The 25478-nt window shown below is 45.3% G+C and overlaps 1 protein-coding gene across 1 annotated transcript in view; it reads right to left on the bottom strand.

Annotated features, from left to right (window-relative positions):
- Positions 1–9561: 9561 nt before the first annotated feature.
- TMEM57 (transmembrane protein 57) overlaps positions 9562–25478 on the bottom strand; it is a 68765-nt gene continuing 52848 nt past the window's right edge. Inside the window, exons 11-14 of the mRNA XM_010830247.1 lie at positions 23688–23870; positions 21400–21520; positions 15073–15247; positions 9562–10036 (exon numbers count right to left, since the gene is read on the bottom strand). Coding sequence (XP_010828549.1) covers positions 9834–10036; positions 15073–15247; positions 21400–21520; positions 23688–23870 — 682 coding nt within the window. The 3' untranslated portion in view covers positions 9562–9833. The remainder of the gene's footprint in view (positions 10037–15072; positions 15248–21399; positions 21521–23687; positions 23871–25478) is intronic.

Here is a 25478-nt window from a genome sequence, read left to right as displayed (position 1 = left end):
GAGCCTGGTAGGCTGCAGTCCATGGGGTCGCGAAGAGTCCGACACAACTGAGCAACTTCCCTTTCACTTTTCACTTTCCTGCATTGGAGAAGGAAATGGCAACCCACTCCAGTGTTCTTGCCTGAGAATCCCAGGGACGGGGGAGCCTGGTGGGCTGCCGTCTATGGGGTCGCAAAGTTGGACACAACTGAAGCGACTTAGCAGCAGCAGCAGCAGCAGCAGCAGGTTCATAGCAGCACTATTGACAATAGGCAAGGCATGGAAGCCACCTAAATGTCAATGGATAGATAAATGGATAAAAAGGATGCGAACATATATACAATGGAATACTACTCAGCCATAAAAGGAATGAAATCATGCCATTCGCAGCAACGTGGGCAGACCTGGAGGTTATCATGCTAAGAGAAGTAAGGAAGAGAAAGACAAACACCGTATAATGTACACGTGGAATCTAAAATATGACACAAAGGAACTTATCTACAAAACAGAAAAAGGCTCACAGGCACAGAGAACAGACTTGCAGTTGCCAAGGGGGAGGGGGGAGGGGAGGGATGGATCCGGAGTCTGGGATTAGCAGACGCAATCTTCTTATCCATTATATATAGAACGGATAAACAAGGTCCTCCTGTACAGCACAGGGAACTATATTCAGTATCCCGCGATAAGCCATCATGGGGGAAAGAGCCCTCCCCCTAACTGCTAGAGGAATCCCAGGCTGCAGGAGACGTGTGTCTCAGGGAGGCTCGTCTTGGGCAGGCCAAAAAGTTCGTTCGGTTTTCAGTAAAATTAGAAGGCACTTTTTTTTTCATTTTCACCAAGAACTTTATTGAACACCTTATTCATTAACCAGATGAAACTTTTGGCCAACCCAATAGACGTGAGGCGGCCAGAGGCTTCATTCCCTGCCTGTGTGACGCTGCCTCTCTGAGCCTGAGTTTCCTAACCTGTGAGTACAACAACCAACCTCTCGGGGTTGTTGGAACACATAAGGGTAGGTGACCCCAGGGCCCATAGGAGGGGAGCGCTCAGAGAGACTTTTCTCCTGTTTCCTGGGGCGGGAGGGCGGGGGTAAGGGAATGCAGAAGACGGATGGCTCACAGTCCGATTCCAGTACTCATTCTCTCATCCAGCAGACACTTATGGAGCATCTTCTACTATGTGCCAGGCATGCTACTGGGCGCCAGGGATACAGCAGTGAGCCAAACAGACAAAAATCCCTGGCTTCATGGAAGCGACATTTTCCATCAGGGGAGACAGACAAGCCACAAGATAAATAGAAACTTTTAAATGTGAAAGATAGTAATTAACACTGAGAAGAAGCAAGCAGAGAAGAGGCATAGAGACTATTTGGTTTTAGCCGGTCAGAATGAATCAGACATTTGAAAAACAAGGAATAAAACTGTCACAGCCAAGAGCAGCCTAAGAGATATGATGACTGAATGTAATGCAATGTCCTCATGGGGTCCTCAAACAGAAAAGGGGCGTTAGGTAAAAACTGAGGAAATCCGAATGAAGTGTGGAGTCTAGTAAATAACAGTGTATCAATATTTGTTCATTAATTATAACAAAGGTACCAAGTTAACGTAAGATGCTAATCATACGGGGAAGTTGGGTAATGAGTACAGGAATTTCTATACTATCTTATCATTTTTTTCTAAAATTGATTTACACCTAAAACTGTTCTAAAATAAAATGCTTATCAACAGTGAGGGAGACAGCAAGTGCGAAGGCCCTGAGGCAGGAGCATGCCCAGCAGGATTAGCAAGTCCTGGCACTGCTTGATGGAGAGTGGGAGGAGAGGCAATCAGAGAGACAAGTGGAAGATGAATTGTGTACAGGCTGGCAGGACGTTATGAGGACTCTTTTCTTTGCTCCAAGGATTATGTAGATTCACTGGAAGTCTGACATCACCTGATTTGTGGTCTAACAGCAGCTCTCTGGTTGCTTTGTTGGAACCAGACAGTGTGAGGCAAGGGCTGAAGCAGGAAGGCCAGTGAGGAGGCTCCTGCAGATGTCCGGGTGACAGAGGATGGTTGGTCAGACCAGAATGGTAGCAGTGGGGGAGGGGAGAACGGGTCAAGTTCTGGAAATATGTTGTATTTCCAGGGGTAGAGTTGACCAGATCTGCGGACGGATGAGACGTGCAGCATGAGAGAAGAGGAAAATCCAGGGGCTGCCCGAGCCACTGGAAGGATGGAGGAAGACAGGTTTGGGAGGCAATTAGGTACTCAGTTTAAAAAGACTGAGTCAGAGGGCCCGTGAGACACCCCAGAGGAGCTGTCAAGTGGCATCTGGAAATACAAGTCTGGAGTTGAGGAGCGAGCCCTAAACTGAAGACTATGAACGTGGGAGTCAGCAGCAAAGAAAGAAAATTGCAAATTCTCAAAGCTGGGGAGGCAAGATCCCCTTGGGAGAAGGGAGGGTGAATGCTGAGGTGTGGAGATAAACACACACACACACGATTTATGAGTACGGCCGTTTAAATGAGCTTATGCAAAGCAATTATCCTTCAGTAAAAAAATAAAAGAAAAAAAGAGCTTAGAGGGACTTCTCTAGTGGTCCAGTGGTTAAGATTCTGTGCTCCCAATGCAGGGGGCACAGGTTGGATCCCTGGTCAGGGGACTAGATCCCACATGCTGCGACTCAGACCCGACACAGCCAAGTAAAATTTTTTTTAAATACTTATAATAATAAATCAAATAAATGAGTTTAGAAGCTTCCATGCTTTAGCTCATATCATCCTGGCAACAAACTCTCCAGCCCACTTCTTGTGTGTTCCTCCTAAAACAGCCGAGAGGATTAGTGACCTGATGGGCGAGGTGAAGTGCAGATAAGCCCAGTGCCTGGCCGGTGCTGATTCACTGAGTTCTCACAGCACCAGTGTGACCTGGGGACAGTTTTCATCATCCCCATCTGACAGATGAGGAAAGTGAGGCACACAGAGTTTAGGGGACTTAGTGCAAGCTCTGTCTGACAGTGAAAACCATCCTGGGAGGTGGGGGTCCTATCCCTCTCTGCCTTCCCAAGGGGTTCAGTTGATTCTGAGTCAGGGCTGATCAGTGGGCAGACAGACAGGGCCTCCCCGACAAAGGCCCAGGGTATCTGCTACAGTTCACGGGAGTCCCAGAGAGACCAAGCGCAGCGTAACTGCTGCACCACCCGCCAAGAGCGCCGCCTGCTGGGCGAATTCCTCTGGTTCTCAGGACACTTGGCTTCTGGTGCAGCTGCTGGAATGACAACGCTCTCAGGACAATAAGCACGTCAAGTTGTCAGTTCCCCTGGGGGCCCAGCTTTAGAGATGCCTGGGAAGCTGTAACGTGCTCTCAAAGCTACTTTTGATGTTTCAGAAAGGCTGCACAGGTGACTTGAAAGGTAGAATTCTCTGGCTTTTCAGCTCCACTGGCCCTGCAGTGGATCAGAAGTTCTCTGAGCAGTTACCTCCTGGACTGATATGATATTGGCGCCATGCCATGCTGGGCCAAGTCATTTCAGTTGTGTTCGACTCTGTGCGACCCCATGGACTGTAGCCCCCGCCAGGCTCCTGTGTCCATGGGATTCTCCAGGCAAGAATACTGGAGTGGGCTGCCATGCCCTCCTCCAGGGCATCTTCCCGACCCAGGGATTGAACCCAAGTCTCCTTCGTCTCCTGCATTGGCAGGCAGACTGTTTACCACTGAGCCACCTGGGAAGCCCCGGACAGCTGTGTGGCCAGCTAAAAGCCCCTTCGGTCCTGATCCAGCCCCAGACCCACAAATGCCCATAAGACCTGTCTGAGGCCCCAGGCCCCAGCCATTACCCTCTAGTTCTCAGCCCTGGTTGTACACTAGAAACCCCTGTGGAGTTAAAACAAAACAAAGCCCAGGTTCCTCCCAGCCTGGTGAGATATGGCTCTTTGGGGGTGGGCCCTGGGGATGAGCAATTTTAAGAGCTTCCCCGGTGGTTCTAACAAGTGAGGGACTGACTCTTGAGGCCTGCTTCCCACCACCCCCTGCCACCAGAAGCTGCAGTGCCTGGAGAGGAACGCCAGGCCCCTGGGACGCCAGATCTGCAGATTTTCGAAAAAAAACAAACAAAAATCTGGATAGTGTGAAATCTCTCAATTCTCAAATGTTGAGTTGTTGTTTTGGCTTTTAATTCCAATGAAAGTATGTTTTAAAAAACATTTTATTATAAAAGTAATAGTAGGTTTATTGTGGAAAATTGGGAATATATAGAGTGAGATACAAAGAAGAAAGGGCTTCCCAGGCAGGACCGTGGTAAAGAACCCCCTCTCTGCCAGGGCAGGAGACATAAGAGATGTGGGCTCGATCCCTGGATTAGGAAGATTCCCCTGGAGAAGGGAATGGCTACCCACTCCAGTATTCTTGCCTGGGAAATCCCATGGACAGAGGAGCCTGGCAGGCTATGGTCCATGGGTCGCAAAGAGTCGGACAAGAATGAAGCAACTTAACACACACACATAAAGACGAAAATGAAATTCACTTATAATCTTAAGTGCCTCTTAGGTTCTGAATAGGCAGTGATTCAGAACATTCTGAAAGAGAGTCCCTATGTCAGTGTGCTGGGGGAGCGGGGGCCCCCGGAAGTCTTTTCCTATGGAAACGGAGTTCCATTTCTTGAAAGCCTGGACACGCAACACCTTAAAAGCTGGCCCCTCAGACCATTGATGCTTGTCAGAGACAGACTTGGAGAACATCCCCTGCTCTTTAGATCAATATTTCTTCTTCTTGATACATAATAAAAATTAGAAAGAAATCTTTAGGGCAGAACTTCTGCTGTCCGATGGCACTGGCTCTGGAGGGCAAAGAAGCCCTCTCGCTAGGCTCGCATGTGCCCCCTGGTGGCAGCTGGAGGGATGGCGTCACAGGGCTGGGCTCCAGCGCCCGCCCTTGCTGCTCTCAAGTCAGTGGTTCTCAAAGTGGGGTCTTGGGACCCAGGATCACCTGGGAACCTGTTACAAACACAAATTTTCAGGCCCTAAACCTCAGTTCTTCTGCATAGAAACTCTTGAGGGTGGGGCCCAGCAATCTGTGTTTTAACAAGCCATTTAGGCACTTATGATGAAACTTCCAAGTTTGAGAACTACGGTTCTAAATAACCTCAGGCCTGGTACCAGATACTGTGTTGAAACGGCCCAGGCTCTGAGGCAAAAGGCAATGACCGTGCCGAAGGTGCTGGTGCTGGGTTAACACACCTCCTCAGCCCCACCTCCCTCTCGGCCCTCAGGTGTCTGGAGGCTGCAGAGCTGGGGAACGGGCGGAATGGATCACTGCCCAGAGTAAACCCATCCTGGCTTCTTGGACACAGCTCAAAAGACCACACCATGTTGTATGACGCTAAACCTGGGATTCTTAGGACAGAGATCAGAGGTACAAGGGCAGGATGATTCCAGAACTCTCTAGCAAGCCCTTCCTGAGGGCAAGACTTAAACTTCAGCAGAGGAATGAAAAGACACATTGAGGTAGGAATAAAGCAGAGACGAGGTAAGCCCAAGGAAGGAGGAGACCAGGAAGTGTGGTCCCCTTTGGCAGATGGATCAATCTTTAACCAGATACCTTCCAGGAAGAAATGCTTCATAATTCGATTACTGGCAAAATGAAAAAGCCCCACGTTGACTCAAGATGCCGCTGAACCGGCACCTGGGGAAATTCGATCTGGGTAAAAAACACCTAAGCCCCCAGTAGGTTCCCTGCAGCAAGGCTTTCCTGACAGAGAAGTGACTGTTTGCAGGGGATCCAGCAGTTAAGGAAATCTTGGCACCTGGAAAATTCAAGCAGGAGTTTGTAGAGAAAATGTGACAAGAGAAACAAGGTTTCAGCAAAAACCAGAGGCAGGCAGATGGAAGAAGTCACGGTAAATATGCCACTTCAAATTTTCCCCTCTCCTAGAAACAGTTGTTTATACTGTCATTCTAACAGAAAATACTATTCCGGAGATGTTCTGAGTTAGTTAAGACATCATATTTCAGGGTACATGTCTCATCTAATAGTTAGCTTTATTCATTCAGTAAGGATTCATCGAGCACCCGCTATGTGGCACTCACTGTTCTAGGTGCTGGGGTTACAGGGGTCCTCACAGAGTTTGCATTCTAATGAAGAGCGGGGAAAGGTAATACACGAAATAAGCGAAAGGTGTTACACTTTGGGTTCTTCCTCTCCAGCTTGCCCCTCATTGATTAAGTTCTCATTCTGAATTTTCAAAGATGAACTAGAAGAGGGACAGTGTTGAGGCTTCGGGTTGGGAAAACCGGCTAAGGCAGGGCTTCTTAACAATTCATAAGCAACGGAATCACCCGGAGACATTGTTCAAGTGTGGGTTTAACCAGAGGCCTGGAGAAGAGCTCCCGGGTGCAAGCCACGTGCTAAGGAGCTCCCTTGGAAGTCAGGCTGTGGGGACAGAGTCCCCAGCGTGCCCAGTCGGCCCAGGATGCCGACTCCCAGCCAGGCCGGCCAAATGGCCACACCCTGCGGCAGCTCCAGCTCCGGAGCTCGTCGGAGGCCCTGGCCAGTGCACGGAGCGCTCTTCCTCCTGATTCCCACAGTGTCTCCTCCTGGGCGGCTGGGCAGTCAGGAGCAACGCTGCTGCCGTTTAGTCGACCTTCTTAAAGGCAAGGAAACAGCACCCACCCGAGAGGTTGTGCTGGCGGCAAGCCGAGAGCAGACTGCCCTCCCCATCTAGAGGGCTCTGCCCAGCCCAGAGCAGACTAGGGCCTTCAGAGAGGGCAATGCTGCAGGCCTGTGAAGCCAGCTCAGCACGAAACACCACTGAGTCACAGAAAACCCGGTGTTTATGGGGCTCAAGGGCCTTTAACCTAAACAGGTCTAGTTGCTGCAGGCCACAGTTGACTAGTTTTGGCCTTCCTTGAACTGGCTCTGGGGTGGGTTTCCAGTTTCCTGTTTTGTCTTCCTCTGGGATGATGTGAATTTTGCAGGAAGCAATCTGAGAGCAGCTGTTAAAAATGTTCAGCCTTCCAGGTGGCTTGCCACAGCCCTGTGGAAACAGGCATGTGAGCCTGGGCAACTGGGATGGCAGGAGAAAGGACTATCCCCTTCCTTTTAGGCTGGGAGCCATGAGGAACTGTTTATTCTCATTTTGTAGGGGGTCTTGGAAAGATGATCAGAGAGGGAATGGGCACACAACAGCTATTTCCTGATGTAATGTTGGGAGACGTCAATAAAGAGAAGTTATCAGCCAATCAAAAGGCATGCAGGCTGCTTTTTCTGTAAATCATCATCCGGAATGGCAAACATTATTTTCTGGCCTGCAATAAATGATACTGTACTATCACAGAACCATTTCATGATGGCCCTAGAATAACAAAGACAACAACTGGGGATCTCCTTGGTGGGAAAGAACACGACAGTGAGAGGCTCTGGGCAGACACATTCCTTGAGGGAGGGTGAAGGCAAAAGCCAAGCGGAGGGGTCTCCCCTGGGGAGCCCAGCTCCCAGAGTTAAGTGTGGTATGTTTGCAGCAGCCTAGGTGGCCGAGACTCAGGAAGGCTGTCCAGCCATAGGGCCAGGGCTGAGGTGCCCAGAGCAGAATTTTCCAAAACTGGAGCCAAGGTCAATTGTAACAATGGCCAAGAGAGGAAAAGAGCGGCCCAGAGGGGCAGGCAGCTGGCTACTCAGAGGATGAAAACAGGCAAAGCCCCTAGAAACAAGGCAGGACTACAGACATGGTTACCCTGGAAATCAGCTCAGGACACGCAGCAGAAGGGAAACCCGATAGGGTACTGGCCACAGAGAGGCCCGACAAGACTGTGGAAAATGGAATTTGCTCTTAGAAATTTCTCACCAACTACCTTCCGACTCCACCCCTAACTTGCTTTTTGTACCAGAAAACAAGTCAACTTTGTTTCTAATGCCATGGAGAAAGGAAAAGGCGGGGAGGGAGGAGGAGGGAAGGAAGAGGGAGGGTGAGGGGTAAGAATGGATGCATCCTAAGTAAGACCAGAAGGAAAACCGCCTGAGAGCTGGGGTGGGCTCGTCCCATGTCCTGCACCTGAGCCCCGCTGTCAGGGCGTGGAACCGAGGGCAGGAGAGTGAAAATCTAAGGCTCATTCAGAACAATCTACCTTGTGTGCCCTCCTGAAAAGTTAAAAAGGCAGAAAACTAGTTTTTATCTGTAAGAAAGTGTTTATTCTTTTGAACCCCACAGGAAAAAAAAATAAGAATGCAGCCAAGACCAAGTATTTAACCAAAGTAGTGTCCCAAAAAGGCAGCAAAATGGGGGAAACCTCAACACAAAGTCAGTAACAATTTTCCATGTTTTTGCACAAAGATGAAAAAAATCTATGACAATTCCAAATAACACTTTCATGGTGACAATTACACAAGATGATTCAAAAATGCAAAATGGCAGCAACATGCACACCTGGCTAAAGCTAGAAGTTTTTAATCCCAAAATAAGATCTGTGATTAAAAGGATGATTCTTTTTAATACTTCTATTTTGCTGACTTGCTTGTCCTACTTAATTTGCTTTAAATGAGACGTACATGCCAATTAACAGGAAATTGTAGAACTATGTCCTTCCAGAATCCATGGCAAGGAAGCCAAGCCAATGTTTGGTTTCTGAATTTTCCTAGTTTCCAAATACACTTTTGCTTTGCCCCTCCCTCTCCCAGACCCTCCCTCCACCCCCACCCTGATTCTTAAAACACTTCCAAAGGTTGCCAGTGCAAACACTTTTCTACCAATGTATAATACACACTTGAAACTGAAATCTTTGTGCAGAATTTTGAGTTTTAAACTCCTAAAGAAAAAAAAAAAACCCTCCTTGGCACAAGAGCTGAGGAATTGTCAAGTTTTTTTTAAATCGTCAAACAGAAGATGACGAAGACTGGAAAGCACAGGTAAAGGAAGTTAAAACAAAAACAAAACCTAGAATTGCAGCTTTTATTAGCCAGCATTGCAGTCTCTCGAACACAACCACCACCCTGCTCCCGCGCCCAGGGTGCCTGCCTGGAGGCCAGTTCAGAACAGGGTGGTGCTTTCTACAAAAGGAAACAGAAGGTGTCTGTGGTGGCAACAAACAGCCCAGCTACCCACCAGTTTCACAGCAGGATCCGTGGTGAGCTTGATAGAGAGAGAAGACAGATGATGGCAAAGGGGGAAATTGTTTAAAACCCAGTTTCCTCTTGAATGTCTTTTCCCAAGGCACTGTGGACAGGCTGCTGCTAGCTGGTCGCCAGGGTGGACACACCGATGGGGACACAAGCGTCTGAGACACAAACCCCGTGACACTCTCACAGCCTCATCGCCTGAGTCTCTCCCCTCGGCTGAAATGGCACTCCCTGAATTTGTTTGGTCCTTGGAGGGGTCATCAATTTTTATTTTCTGTAATATCTTCAATACAGCTATGGGATCAAAGCTGTGTTAGGTTACTGAACCTTTTCACACCAAAAACTAAAATTTTCATTATCATCCCATGTGAACCCAATGAGCAGATTTTGCTTGCTGACTTAAGAACAAAACAAAGATAAAGGGCTGAGAAGCAAAACCTCTGCTTTTTTTTCTTTTTCTTCAAGAGGAAACTGTAAGAATACATAAAAGGCAAAATTGGCTACTTGAAATCCAAGAATGGTTTTAATGTATTGGCCGAGAAAAATAAACTGCAAAGTTCTGTGAGGTCTTCTAAAAATTTACAAGAAAAACCGATGGGCAGTTCTAATCAGACTTGGATGTTATCTTTCCCCCCTTTTTAAAAACGACAACATATACAGTCCCACAAAATACAGTATCAACTTTTTTGTTTTATCTTGACTGCCAGAGACGCTCCTTTGTGATGCCTTCTGATAACCAAATGGCTGAACAAAACACACTGCTGGCCTTCATTTCTTCAGGGGCTGGTAAACAGAGGCATTGGGATCGAGTCCAGAGGGGCTGGTCTCCACAAATTTGGAAGAGTAGTGGGGGGACACGGGGCTCAGGGGGCTGGCGGCAGCACTGTACGTTATGCTGGGCATGACGGCCATGACTTCAGCTATCTTCTGTTTTAGGTCCTTGATTTCCTGGTCTTTCTGAAGAATTTGTCCTGGAAGATCAAAGACCTGCCATTAGTGAGAAGGAAGGGCTCACCCAACACAATGCCCTTTTGGGCCCATCAATCCCAAGTGGGTTCAACTCCAGCTTTGATGGTTTGCAACGGGAGACACTTTTCCTGTAATGGGCCAGGAAATATTTTAAAAACTGCGAACCACATACTGTTCTTGTCATTTTTTTCAAGACCATACTAAAACGTAAAAACTGTTCGCAGCCCACCAGTGGTACAAGAAAAGCTGGCAGGCCAGACGTGGCCCATGGGCCACGGTGTGCGAGGGGAAAGCAACTGTGTCTAGGCAGGTGTAATGAAGCACAGAGCTTGTGCACCAGGAGCCATGTGCTGAGCTCAGCAGCTGCTCTCGACTTACGGCTCTGCCTCTCGAGCTGAAACACTGCTTGGGGAGGACGGAGCATCTCTGAATCAGGGCAAGCAATGCAACCAGCTCCCGCCCGCTGCACGGCCGCTTCTCTTCCTGTGCTTCTCCTGTGCTCTGTGTTGTTAACTCAGGAGGTTTCTGTTTCTACTGCATCACAAAGCTGTCCCTGCTCCTTCCATCTAAATCAGACCCTACCCCTAGTCCCCAACTCCTCGATTCTCAACACACCCTAAACTTCCCTTTCTGTCACTTTCTTCTTTGTAATAATGCTAATAATCACTATGGCTAACACATATGAGCCAGACACTGTCCTGAGTGCTTACACAGACGAATTCATTTACTTATCAAAGCAACTCTCTAAGGTGGGAATTATCATCATCATCCATTTTAGAGATGAGGAAACCGGAGCACAGAGAGGTGGAGTGACAGAGCTGGGATTGAACACAATGCAGTCTGGCTCCAGAGTCTGCATTCTGTCTCCTATGAGTGTTGAAATGGGTGATGGTTAGTGCCCCATCGGAGAAGGCAATGGCACCCCACTCCAGTACTCTTGCCTGGAGAATCCCATGGACAGAGGAGCCTGGTGGGCTGCAGTCCATGGGGTCGCGAAGAGTCGGACACGACTGAGCGACTTCACTTTCACTTTTTACTTCCATGCATTGGAGAAGGAAATGGCAACCCACTCCAGTGTTCTTGCCTGGAGAATCCCAGGGACGGGGGAGCCTGGTGGGCTGCCGTCTCTGGGGTCGCACAGAGTTGGACATGACTGAAGCGACTTAGCAGCAACAACAGCAGCAGCAGTGCCCCATATCTCTCCCCTGGCCCACGAGCTCTGTGAGGGCCAAGACTGTCCCCCCTTTTTCGTCTTTGCCAAAACCTTAGTGTCTGGCTCAGTGCAAAGCTGAGACCCTGCAAGGTATATATCCTACCAAAGTCATTCAGTTATCAATGGCTGAGCAGGATTTAAACCCAGGACCACTTGGTTCCAAAGCCCACGTAATCTCCACCATGCTTTGATGCTCCCTGGTCCACCAGGGGAAGAACACTTAGGAGGAGCCCTTTTGAAATTTAAATGCTGAAAAAAGTAAGAGGTTGCATTTGAGTTGCACTCATTTTGAGTCCTACAGAAGATGGTAATGTATTTGAAATGTAAGAGAGCCTGGTGGCAGATTTTAAACAATGATATAGTAGAGATGAAAGCCATTTTGGAACCAGGATGAATCAAATGATAGAGAAAGCAGGAGAAAGGCAACAAGGGGTTTGATTTAAATTACAAAGTTGGGTTCCTATTAGAATATTCCGAGCATGACAGAAGAGAGAAGTAGTGGGGAAGGCAGAGGCAAAGAGCTGCAGAAAGGAACTGCTCCCCCCGGCTTCCTTCACGTCCCCTCAGCTTCCAGTAAGCATCAAATACCCTCCTTCTCTTTGAACAAAGAAAGCCTCAGATGAATAAAATAAAATAGTGGCATCTGATACACGAGCCACTGTATCTTCTTTTCCATGCAGATTTAAGCTTGGTTTCTTTAATCAGTAACGTACAAACATTCCCAGAGCTTTGGAAAAGACAGTTCTCTCTGCTTCTCTGTGGCTTTGCAAGAATTTCTGGGCCAACAAGGAAGTATAATCCGTGCTGAGAAGCCAAGCTCCCCTCGGCTACAATGAGACCAGGTGCTGCTTCTCTCCAGGAGGTAACCTCTTTCGAGTCTGCAAATCCAAGCAAACAGGAGGAGGCAGAGAGAGGGTGGCCACTTCTCAGGGAGCTGAGCCAGCCAGGCAGAAAAATACAGTGTGTGCTCAGAAGTCTGGCTCTAAAGCAGGATTCCCAGGAAGCTTCTTTTTAAATGTCTTTCCTTGAGTCCGCAGATTCATAGGCCTGATTCTCAACCCTCTTCTCTTCCTGCTCTGTCGCTGCCATCCCAAGCCACGCCTATGGCTTCACTGACCTTTCACGGGGTATCCCACCAGCCCCAGGGTCTCTGGCCCTCTCTCTGGGTGTAGGCCCCAAATTCCCACTGACTGATGAAGACCTTCAGCTCAGTGTTTGGGAGGCAACTCGAGATCAAAGCATCCCACACCAAACTCACTTTTTCTTCTCATTCCTTAAATCTGTTCCGCTCTTCTTCCAAGGTTTTAGCAGCACTGCTGGAACACGTCACCCTCTCTCCTGAAAACCCAGGAGTTACATCCTCTAGTATTGTTTCATTCACGGTCCCCCTAATCCACTCTCTTCTTCCACATCCCCCAGCTAAGGGTCACTGGACTGCTCCCCTGGACGTTCTCAGCACTTAGCACTTTCTTTCCTTTGCTTACACTGTTCCCTCAGATAACAATGGTCTTCCCTGCCATTCTCTGCCTTCAGAATTCACCCTTTGAGGTCATGTACCCACTGCTATATTCAAAATGGATAACCAACAAGGAGGACCTACTGTATAGCACATGGAGCTCTACTCAATTTTATGTGGCAGCCCGGATGGGAGAAGGGTTTGGGGGAGAATGGATACATGTGTCTGTATGGCTGCGTCCCTGCGCTGTTCACCTGAAACCACCACATTTAGTTCAGTTCAGTCGCTCTCTCTGCGACCCCATGAACCACAGCACGCCAGGCCTCCCTGTCCATCGCCAACTCCTGGAGTCCACTCAAATCCATGTCCACTGTGTTGGTGATGCCATCCAACCATCTCATCTTCTGTTGTCCCCTTCTCCTCCTGCCCCCATCTTTCCCAGTATCAGGGTCTCTTCAAATGAGTCAGCTCTTCGCATCAGGTGGCCAAAATATTGCAGTTTCAGCTTCAACATCAGTCCTTCCAATGAACACCCAGGATTGGTCTCCTTTAGAATGGACTGATTTGATCTCCTTGCAGTCCAAGGGACTCTCAAGAGTCTTCTCCAACACCACAATTCAAAAGCATCAATTCTTCAGTGCTCAGCTTTCTTTATAGTCCAACTCTCACATCCATATATGACTACTGGTATTAACTGGCTATACCCCAACACAAGATAAAAAATTTGACGTATGAAAAAAAAAAGAATTCACCCTTCAAAGTCCATTCAACGGCCCCTCCCGTAGGAAGCTGCCTTGACCTCTCCTCCGGCCTTTCAAGGCGCCTGCCTCTACCGTGTGGTGGCAGGCCTTAGGTGTGGCTTTCCCTGGTGCGGCATTTCTCACAGCATCCACCCTACCCTAGCCCTAGTACTAAGACATTATCTGCCTTCTTCACGTGCATTCCCTCATGAAACTAAGTGAAAGTCTTCCAGAAGCAACATGGCAAATGAAAGCACAACATACTGAATGTAGAAACACACTTGAAATACACCTCCCTGGGACACTCAGTTTTAACACTCTATTGACCAGAGACATATTAACACCACAGGCATTAGTTCCTGCAAAAATCCCCTGGTCAATAATGTGTCAAGAGTGTAAAGAGGTCCCTAAGACCAAAAAGTCTGAGTGCCACTACCTGAGTGGAACCTCAACTAGAGTATGTCTTGTTTATCTTGTCTCCTTTTCACCTTCTAGTAAAATGGTTTGCATAGACCTAGTGTGAATGCTCTGCAAGTACCTGTTGAGATATTCTTTTCCTTCTACTAAGTCAACTGCTTGAAAAAATTTTTCTTCAGTCATCTATTTGTGGCTTACCAACTTCTTGAACAAAATCTAAATTTCTTTTCATTAGGACATGTCAGGTCTCTATTCCGAAGCCTTCCAAAGCTTCCCATGGCATTCAGAATAAAGTTCTTTCCATAGGCAGCGAAGCTTGGCAGAATGTGGCTCCTGCTACTTTTGATCCTAAAAACTCTCCCCATCACTCAGGCTGCAGCCCCACTGGCCATGACGCAAGTTCCCTCTAGACACTCACCTACTCCCTCTCTCTCTTCTCCCAGTCCCTGCTCAAACGCTACCTACTCAAAGGCTCTTCCATGTCCTCCACGTCAAACTGGCAGCGCCCCTCCACCCCAGCACAGGCTCCCTTGCCACTGCTTTCTTTCCTTCACCGCACCCTTCCATGTTACATGTCTGCCCATCACTCTCGGTCCCCTAGGGGATGCTCACAGTGTGTGGTACACAGCGAGTCTCAGTAACTTCTGCTGAGGATCAGCCTGCCCTCCAGACCCTCCTCCTCCTTCCATGCCCTCATCTGCAACCTTTGCTCCAGTCAAACAGAGCCAGCAGCCACCTCGCTCAAGCTGTTTCTTCTGTTTAGACGCCTCTCTTCCCCTCCTGCTCACTACACCGCTTCTTCACTGGGGCTAACCCCTTCTCATCACTCAAGACCCAGGTCAGACATCAGCTCCCCTGAGAAATGGCCCTCTCTAACTCTCCAGACCGGCTGAGCATCTGCCGACGTTCCCAGGGAACCCACACACCCTGTTCCACTGGCACCTTCTGGTGACTCTGCAGTTCTCTACATACTTCTGTAACACTCTGAGCTCCTTGAGCACAGAAACACATACTTTTCCCTGTGTGCCCTGCTGGACATGTTCTCATCTCAAAATTCGTCTGCAAAATGAATTAATGTGATGATTCCCACGTTCATGATGGGCACTTATCAGACCACTTGAAGGGTGAGTGCAAATGCCTTTGGTTAGAGCTCTAAGGAAGCTGCTCTCTGTGCCCCCGGGCATCCCTGACCTGGGCCCGCTGCTCGCCTACCTTGGGCAATCTCGAGCTGCCGCTTTGCGTCCCCCAGTGCGGAAAACAGGTCCAGCTTGATTCTTGTCTCTGCACTCAGGCTGTTCTCCAGGTGCTGCGTTTTATCTTGCATGGCCGAGAGGGCTGACATTAACACCTCAGTATCCTTCTCATTTTCCTTATACTTCCGAAGCTCCTATCAACATCATCAAAGCAGCAATGTTACAACACAGTTTTGGCATTGATGCCTACAAATTTGAAATCACAAATAAAATCCCACCATTACTGACCTGGCCCCTAGAACATAGAACTCTGCTGCTTCACAGGTTTAGACCTTACCCTTTAGAGGGAGTGCAAAATGTATTTATATACAGTGATTTGCACATACAGACAGTGACTGCGTTGGGTTATTTCGAGGTAACAGTGGACTCCGTCTCCAAATAAAACACTTTCTTAAAATCCTTACTCAGAACCACAAAGACCCTGTTGCCAGTTGCAAATGGTGCTATAATGCTCTAGTTAAATTAGCCAAAACTCTACTCTCAACTTAAAACTAAAAACTGTAAAAATCTTAAATTATTTTGATAGGGCATATTCCAAAACAAACCCACTTAAAACATCAGACGCACGCACACACACACACATATACACTGATATTTTGATATTTTCATTTTAAAAGAAACTGAAAACATAGTGAATTAAAAAATACTTAAAAGTCCAAAGAAAATAAAAATCACCCAAAATCCCAATGCTGCAAAAAATTTGATATATCTTCTTCTAGTCTTTTTTAAGCCTATGTATCTTTTAGCATAATTGAAATCACACTAAATGTACAATTTTCTAAAAACTTATATAATCTACACTTCTTCAAAAATACAATTTTTATTGAATATACAATATTCCTAAATGTATCAGTTCAGTTCAGCTGCTCAGTCATGTCCAACTCTTTGCAACCCCATGGACTGCAGCATACCAGGCTTCCCTGTCCATCACCAACTCCCGGAGCTTGCTCAAACTCATCGAGACAGTGATACCATCCAACCATCTCATACTCTGTCATCCCCTTCTTCTCCTGCCTTCAATGTTTCCCAGCATCATGGTCTTTTCCAGTGAGTTAGTTCTTCGTATCAGGTGGCCAAAGTATTGGAGCTTCAGCTTCAGCATCAGTCCTTCCAATGAATATTCAGGACTGATTTCCTTTAGGATGGATTGGTTGGATCTCCTTGTAGTCCAAGGGACTCTCACGAGTATTCTCCAACACCACAGTTCACAAGCATCAATTCTTTGGCTCTCAGCTTTCTTTATGGTCCAACTCTCATATCCATACATGATTACTGGAAAAACCATAGCTCTGACTAGATGGACCTTTGTTGGCAAAGGTCCTCTGCTTTTGAATATGCTGTCTAGGTTGGTCATAGCTTTTCTTCCAAGGATGGCTGTAGTCACCACATGCAGTGATTTTGGAGCCCAAGAAAATAAAGTCTGTCACTGTTTCCATTGTTTTCCCATCTATTTGCCATGAAGTGATGGGACCAGATGCCACGATCTTCGTTTTTTGAATGTTGAGTTTTAAGGCAGCTTTTTCATTCTCCTCTTTCAATCAAAAGGCTCTTCAGTTCCTCTATGCTTTCTGCCATAAGGGTTGTGTCATCTGCATATCTGAGGTTATTGATATTTCTCCAAGCAATCCTGATTCCAGCTTATGCTTTACCCAGCCCAGCATTTCGCAAGATGTGACAATATACAGCCTTGGCGTACTCCTTTCCCAATTTGGAACCAGTCCGTTGTTCAATGTCCGGTTCTAACTGTTGCTTCTTGACCTGCATACAGATTTCTCAGGAGACAGGTAAGGAGATCTGGTATTCCCATCTCTTTAAGAATTTTCCACAGTTTGTTGTGATCCACAAACAACTGAGACTTGCCTGTGAGTGTCCAGGAGTCTCTGGCGAGGTGTGGGTCGACAGTGGCCTGCTGCAGGGTCAGGGCACTGAATACAACAGTGCCTGCACACGTCCTTTTGAAGGAAGCCACCATTACCCTTACCATAGTTTGGCCTCAGGCCAAACAACAGGGAGGGAACACAGCCCCGCCCATCGACAGAAAAATCGGATTAAAGATTTACTGACCATGGTCCCACTCTTCAGAACAAGACCCAGCTTCCCCCCTTCCCACCAACCCCCAACCAGTCAGTCTCTCCTGTCAGGAAGCTTCCATAAGCCTCTATAATCCTTATCCATCAAAGGGCAGACAGAATGGAAACCACAATCACAGAAAACTAACCAAACTGACCACATGGACCACAGCCTTGTCTAACTCAATGAAACTATGAGCCATGTCATGTAGGGCCACCCAAGATGAACAGGTCATGGTGGAAAGTTCTGACCAAACGTGGTCCACTGGAGAAGGGAATGGCAAACCACTTCAATATTCTTGCCTTGAGAACCCCATGAACAGTATGAGAAGGCAAAAAGATACGACACTGAAAGATGAACTCCCCAGGTACGTAGGTGTCCAACATGCTACTGGAGAAGAGTGGAGAAATAATTCCAAAAAGAATGAAGAGACAGAGCCAAAGCAAAAACAATGTCCAGTTGTGGATGTGACTGGTGATAGAAGTAAAGTCAGATGCTGTAAAGAACAATATTGCATGGGAACCTGGAATGTTACGTCTATGAATCAAGGTAAATTGGAAGTAGTGAAAGAGGAGGCAAGAGTGAACAATGACATTTTTAGGAATCAGTGAACTAAAATGGACCGGAATGGGCGAATTTAACTCAGATGACCATTATATCTACTACTCTGGGCAAGAACCCGTTAGAAGAAATGGAGTAGCCCTCATAGTCAACAAAAGAGTCTGAAATGCAGTATTTAGGTGCAATCTCAAAAATGACAGAATGATCTCTGTTCATTTCTAAGGCAAACCATTCAATATCACAGTAATCCAAGTCTATGCCCCAACCACTAATGCTGAAGAAGCTGAAGTTGAATGGTTCTATGAAGACCTACAAGACCTTCTAAAACTAACATCAAAAAATGATGTCCTTTTCATCACAGGGGACTGGAATACAAAAGTAGCAAGTTACAAAATACCTGGAGTAACAGGCAAGTTTGGCCTTGGAGTATAAAATTAAGCAGGGCAAAGACTAACAGAGTTTTACTAAGAGAAATCACTGGTCATAGCAAACATCCTCTTTCAACAACACAAGAGACGACTCTGCACATGGACATCACCAGATGGCCAATACCAAAATCAGATTGATTATATTCTTTGCAGGCAAAGATGGAGAAGCTCTACAGTCAGCAAAAACAAAACCAGGAGCTGACTGTGGCTCAGATCATGAACTCCTTATTGCAATATTCGGACTGAACGACTATACAGTGGAAGTGACAAACAGATTCAAGGGATTACATTTGATAGACAGAGTACCTTAAGAATTATGGATGGAGGTTCGTGACATTGTATAGGAGGCAGTGATCAAGACCATCCCCAAGAAAAATAAATGCAAAAAGGCAAAATGGTTGTCTGAGGAGGTCTTACACATAGCTGAGAAATGAAGCAAAGTGAAAGGCAAAGGAGAAAAGGAAAGATATACTCATCTGAATGCAGAGTTTCAAAGAACAGCAAGGAGAGATAAGAAAGACTTCCTCAGTGACCAATGCAAAGAAATAGAGGAAAATAATAGAATGGCAAAGACTAGAGATCTCTTCAAGAAAATTAGAGATACCAAGGGAACATTTCATGCAAAGATGGGAACAATAAAGGACAGAAATGGTATGGACCTAAATGTATATGTACCATAATTTATTAAATTTCCACTATTAAGATTATTTTCAATTTTTTTGCATTTATTAATATATACCACTGTGATGTACATCTTTGTGTATGAATCACTGGTGAAATTTTAAAATATTTACCTTAGGCTGGAATCTGAGAAAAATATTTTTAGAAAATACATGGTCTTTCCAGAATATTATTCTTCCACCAGCAACATATAAGGCCTATTTCATTGCACCCTTACCCAGGCTGTTATCACTGTTTAAAAATTGTTTGCTAATTTCACAGACAATAAATGATACTCAATTTTAATCTGTCTTTGGTGATAAGGACATATTCTTACACTGTTATCAGTCATTTGTATTTTTTGTGAATTATTTATTCATATCCTTTGCCTATCTTCTGTATATTTGAGCTTTTATTAGCAATATTTATGAGCTATTTACATATTGAGAATATTAATCCCTTATTTATAACATTTGTTGCAATATCTGTATCTGTCCCAGGTGATTTTTTTCCTTTTATTTTTCCACTTAGCGATTTAAAACAAAATGAGTTTCTTTTCCTGTGGAATTCTGACTCTTTCTCTGGCATTTCCACTGTTTCCCATATATTTCCCATGAAGTAATGGGACCAGATGCCATGATCTTCATTTTCTGAATGTTGAGCTTTAAGCCAACTTTTTCACTCTCCACTTTCACTTTCATCAAGAGGCTTTTTAGTTCCTCTTCACTTTCTGCCATAAGGGTGGTGTCATCTGCATATCTGAGGTTATTGATATTTCTCCCGGCAATCTTGATTCCAGCTTGTGCTTCTTCCAGCCCAGCGTTTCTACTCTGCATATAAGTTAAATAAGCAGGGTGACAATATATAGCCTTGACGTACTCCTTTCCCTATTTGGAACCAGTCTGTTGTTCCATGTCCAGTTCTAACTGTTGCTTCCTGACCTGCATATAGGTTTCTCAAGAGGCAGGTCAGGTGGTCTGGTATTACCATCTCTTTCAGAATTTTCCACAGTTGATTGTGATCCACACAGTCAAAGGCTTTGGCATAGTCAATAAAGCAGAAATAGATGTTTTTCTGGAACTGTCTTGCTTTTTCCATGATCCAGCGGATGTTGGCAATTTGATCTCTGTCTGGTTCCTCTGCCTTTTCTAAAACCAGCTTGAACATCAGGAAGTTCACGGTTCACATATTGCTGAAGCCTGGCTTGGAGAATTTTGAGCATTACTTTACTAGCGTATGAGATGAGTGCTGCAGATGGTGACTGCAGCCATGAAATTAAAAGATACTTACTCCTTGGAAGAAAAGTTATGACCAACCTAGATAGCATACTGAAAAGCAGAGACATTACTTTGCCAACAAAGGTCCGTCTAGTCAAGGCTATGGTTTTTCCAATGGTCATGTACGGATGTGAGAGTTGGACTGTGAAGAAAGCTGAGCACAGAAGAATTGATGCTTTTGAACTGTGGTGCTGGAGAAGACTCTTGAGAGTCCCTTGGACTGCAAGGAGATCCATCCAGTCCATTCTAAAGGATATCAGCCTTGGGTGTTCTTTGGAAGGAATGATGTTAAAGCTGAAACTCCAGTACTTCGGCCACCTCATGCAAAGAGTTGACTCATTGGAAAAGACTCTGATGCTGGAGGGATTGGGGGCAGGAGGAGAAGGGGACGACAGAGGATGAGATGGCTGGATGGCATCACTGACTCGATGGACGTGAGTCTGAGTGAACTCCGGGAGTTGGTGATGGACAGGGAGGCCTGGCGTGCTGTGATTCATGGGGTCGCAAAGAGTTGGACACGACTGAGCGACTGAGCTGAACTGAACTGGCATTTCTTTTTCTGTGCTATCAGATGAGTGTCGATTTTCTTTTTCCCGTTGTCCAGCTGTCCCACAGCCCTCACTGATTAACCCTTGCTGTTTCATCCATTTCTGATCCACCTTCCCTGCACTTTAGGCTTTGATTCTGGGTCATCTATTCTATCTGCCACTGGTTTTTTATGAGTCCCCTATAACTCAAATTACTGTAACTTTACAACTTAAGACATTAGTTTTAAATGTCCCTTTCAAGACCCAACATCAAATACTTTGTCAAGGTATACACAATCCCCAAACTGGCACTGTCCAAAGAACCGGCAGTTTCCTACTCCATGCACATGCAGTTTTCCTCCACTCCATGCCTCGAGTGGCCATCTGTGAGGCTCAGAGCCACCCAGAATGGTCAATTCCCTGGCAATCGATACAGAGTTAGGGCTAAGAAGAGGTATATCAGTTCCATAGCACACTAATTTGGCCTGTAACCTGAAAAAGTGAAATGAATCTCTGGTGAACCAAATTCTGGTATAAAACATGTCAGGGATCAATATTTCTGGCTTGTCTTAGAATCCAGTTAAATTAAATATAGCTTGAATGAGCTCGACAAGATGAGAGCTTCTTTTGGTCATATGGAGATTTTCAAACGCGATGGGGTTTGGCTTGTATTAGTAGGGGCTATCTCCTCATGGCAGCACAGAGCACAAATCTAACAGAGAAGAGGAATTCAAGTGCAATGAAGTTGGCTGTCCTCCCTTACCTGAACTTTCAGCTCTAATTCTCTGATCTGGTCTTCTTTAACCTTCATGTCCATTGTGAGCTTCTTGCCCTCTGCTTCTAATTCTCTGATCCGATTCCGTAAGGTTTCGGTGCACTCTCCCCTTTAAAAAGAAGAGAAAGGAAAAAGAATTCAAACAAGTACAGGTTTAATCATATTTCAGGACCAATATTTTTCTTGTACTCACAGAATCAGATTTCAGCTTTTGGCTCAGTCTGCTCATTCTCTCTGTACTTTTATAATTTCAAAAGTGATCTAAAATGATTACTAACTGGGAGTCTTAGATGAGCCAGATGCCAAGCTAGTACTTTTACCCATACTGCCTCCTGTACTGGAGTTGGGTTTATTATTCCGTTTTCCAGAGAAGAAAACTGAAGCTATTTAGATAAAATATAATCCTGAAAAAGCGAACATAGTCCCAAGGTTGCCAACTTGTCGGTCATAGAACTGGCTGAGAACTGAGGTTTTTCCACTTTGCCAATCCACCAAGCTTCCCATCAGGCAACATGACCTGGAACACTGCACACAAGCTGAGCAAGACAGAACCAGATGTCTTCTGTCTCCAGCAGAGGGCAGTGAGCTAGGAACATTTTCACTTTTGACGGGCTATACGCATTGCAAACATCACCTTTCTTTAGGCATGATATTTTGACAAGCCTGAAGTAAATAGAGAAGGAAGCAGCATTAGAGTTGCTTCTCAGGGTTATAATAAGGAAAAACTTAAAAAGATGATGATAATAGCAAGTTCAAAGCTGATGAGCCATTTAGGCCCGGTGGAGTAGGTATCCTTTGCCCACAAAAAGGAAGGTCCAGAGAGACTCTTCAAGGTTTGAGATTTATTTAAGAATAAAAACAGCCTCTACATGAATGAGGGCTTCCCTATTGGCTCAACTGGTAAAGAATCCGCCTGCAATGCTGGAGACCTGGGTTCGACCCCTGGGTTGGGAAGATCCCCTGGAAAAGGGAAAGGCTACCCACTTCAGTGTTCTGGCCTGGAGAATCCCATGGACTGTATAGTCCACGGGGTTGCAAAGAGTCAGACTCGACTGAGCTACTTTCACTTTACTACATGAATGATGGCAAACAAGAACCATCCAAGGGTTAAAGCAGAGAAAGCAGAAGAGATTAAGGGTAGAGACTGAAACCAACATACTGATTCTCAGGCGTAAGAGCCACTGAACAATATCGTTAAGAAAATGGCATATCCACCTCAGGGATTTTTTTAAAAAACAGTATCTGTTAGATGAATTAAGGAGAGCACAAGCCACACCAGACAACTGTTCAGGAAAATCTCCTGCAATGCAAGTGCTCAGAAATGTTTACAAATCTTTAAATGATGGACAAACAAAACTCATCACATCCTAGGCAAGTCAGTAAAGGGTCTTATGAATTTGTAAAGATCCTGATGGGCCAAGTCAGCTCAGCCAGCTGCAGTCCAGAGTCTGCTGGGGTAAGGCAGGATCACACAGGAGAAAGACTTCTCCATCCCACTGATACTTCTAAAAGATGAAATGATGGTTTACCAAGTATTCTACAAATGCCAGAACTGAAAAGAAGGCTAGAAACGTGCCAAATACAAAAGAGAAAAAAGTAGAACTATATCACATAGACACAAATTTGGGGATAGAAATTTAAATGAAATAAATAATAATTTACCCTCATGCTGCATCTGTAAACCCATAACTGACCCTCACCATGCAGAAGAACTTCACCAGTCGAAAAAATGAAGAAAAAGTGAAAAAGTGAAGTAGAAGCTAAAGAGAGACAGAGAGGGAGAAAAAGAGGCTCTTAAGTCTTTCTCCATCTTTTTTAAGGTTATTTGACAGTTTGCTGATGTCCAAAAAGGCATGAGCAGTCAGGACACAGTGTCTGGGGAAATGAGATTTTATCTTTCTTGCATTTTAAGATAAAAACTCCAGAAACACACAACTTAGTAATGACAGTTCTGCAAGGGAACAAAAGTCCAGATCGGCTCTCTCAAAGTATGTAGTAATATCAGTCTTACAGAAAGTGACTGGAACCCCTTTTTGAGCAGCATTTTGCCTTCCAGGTGTGGAAGGCACAGTAATTCCCTCATCCTGCTTTACAGAGGTCATGAGGGATGAAGTGGTCACGAGAGCTTGAGCCTGCACAGACGGAGTTTAAACCAGTTAACATAACAGTACTTAACAGCAATCCATCCGTGCATGATTGTCTATTTCCAGACCTGCCCAAGGCATCAAATTCCCATTCTCAGTCCAAGGAAAGCCATACAGGTGGCATGGACCTACCTTGATGCAGCAGCAAATGCGACAGCCCGGGCAGCAGTAGCTTCTTCTAACTTCTTCCTTTTTTTCTCCTCCATTAACTGCTTTTCTACAAAACTTCGGGCTTCCTGCTCAGCTTTTAGCTTTTTCTCCAACTGGCTGATATTCTGCTTATCTTTCTGCTTCATTTGCACAGCATTATGTAATCTATATGGAAATGATTGTCATACAGTTTTACAATTAGAAGTGTTCACCAAAAACCCTGGAAAGACATGGCTTCTCTTTATCATTTTAAAGCCAAACAGGAGATTTGAATAGCAGATCACAGATGTCAACTCCCAGAGGGCCCAGGGAAAATACAATCATTATTATTTAACAATTCCTAAAAACAAATAAACAAGCTACTTTACAAAATACAGAATTGGACCTAGCCTCTGCTTTACGGGGCTTTTCTGGTGGCTCAGATGGTAAAGAATTCACCTGCAATGCAGGAGACCTGGGTTGGGAAGATACCCTGGAGGAGGGAACGAGTATCTATTTCAGTATTCCGGCCTGGAGAATTCCATGGATACAGTTCATGGAGTCACAACGAGTTGGACACGACTGACCAACTTTCACTTCACTTCTGCAAGTGATCTACAGAAGGTAATCCAGAAAACAGGATAAAACAGGTCTCTAAGAGAGGAAAAGATAACTGGAGAGCTAATTCTACTGCCTCGTAGAACTTCAGTCTGAGATCCAGGAAGAGCAGATGGAAGCAGCCCCACTGAAGCGGAGCGGCAGGGTGGGGGGGCAGGTCTTTCCTTGCATGAACACAATACGCCACAGCCCACTGCAGCCCTTCCTTCCCAGTATCCCAAAATAGAACTCGTAGTTAGGAGCACAGGATGCTTAATTTCAGATAGAAATTTCAGCCACCTTCTCTGCCTTGCTACTCCTCCTCCTAGCTTTATGTATCAATATAAGGTGAGTTTTTCTCACTATATCAACAACGCTAGAGCCATCAAACACATACATGAAACAATGGAAAGGCTATTTGTCTATAATGCTTTAGCTTTTGAGTTACATTCCCTGAAAATGAGGAAGGAATCCTCTTTCAAGGGAAAGCCCAGACAGCTCAGCACCTTCAACAGCAATCACTAGCCCAGACACCCAATGCTTAGAGATTTAAAAAAAAAAAAAAAGATAGACCCACATTGAGTCAAGAAGTAATTCCAGAATGAATTAATGGAAAGCATAAAAGAAAAGCAGGCTTTTGGTCTGCCTCTTCAAATAAAATCAAAGTTCACTGCCAGTTTTAGTTCCAGAAATCAAAGTACAGAGAGTCTAATCCTCTGGAAACTTTCACTCAAAGGAGTAAGAGCTTCAAATTGTGGCAGAAATACTTCTGGTCAATTTTACTCAAATTGTCACAAAAGCTCAATGACTATTTTAAACTAAGAGCAGAAGTTATTAAATGAGAGAAGACAAATAGTATTATTAAACTGTTTTGTTGGGAGGGGGGTTCAGGATTGGGAACATGTGTACACCCGTGGAGGATTCATGTTGATGTATAGCAAAACCAATACAATATTGTAAAGTAATTAGCCTCTAATTAAAATAAATTAATTTTTAAAAAATTAAAAAAAAGAAAATAAACTGTTTTGTTAACATTAAATGTTTTTATAGATTTTGTAACACACTGAATATCTCATGCTAAATACTTTTAACATTTTATTTTAAAAAACCCCTCTGCTAGATTCTTTTGTCATCATGAACCTTGTGCTCCAATCCCTGAAAACAAAAGTGATGCGAGGCTGCTAGGCTCCCTGCCGA

The sequence above is a fragment of the Bison bison genome, unplaced genomic scaffold (assembly GCF_000754665.1).
Source record: "Bison bison bison isolate TAMUID 2011002044 unplaced genomic scaffold, Bison_UMD1.0 scf7180017864516, whole genome shotgun sequence".
In the NCBI taxonomy this organism is placed as follows: domain Eukaryota; kingdom Metazoa; phylum Chordata; class Mammalia; order Artiodactyla; family Bovidae; genus Bison; species Bison bison.
Note: the sequence above shows the minus strand (reverse complement) of the source record. Positions and strands in the feature narration are given on the sequence as shown.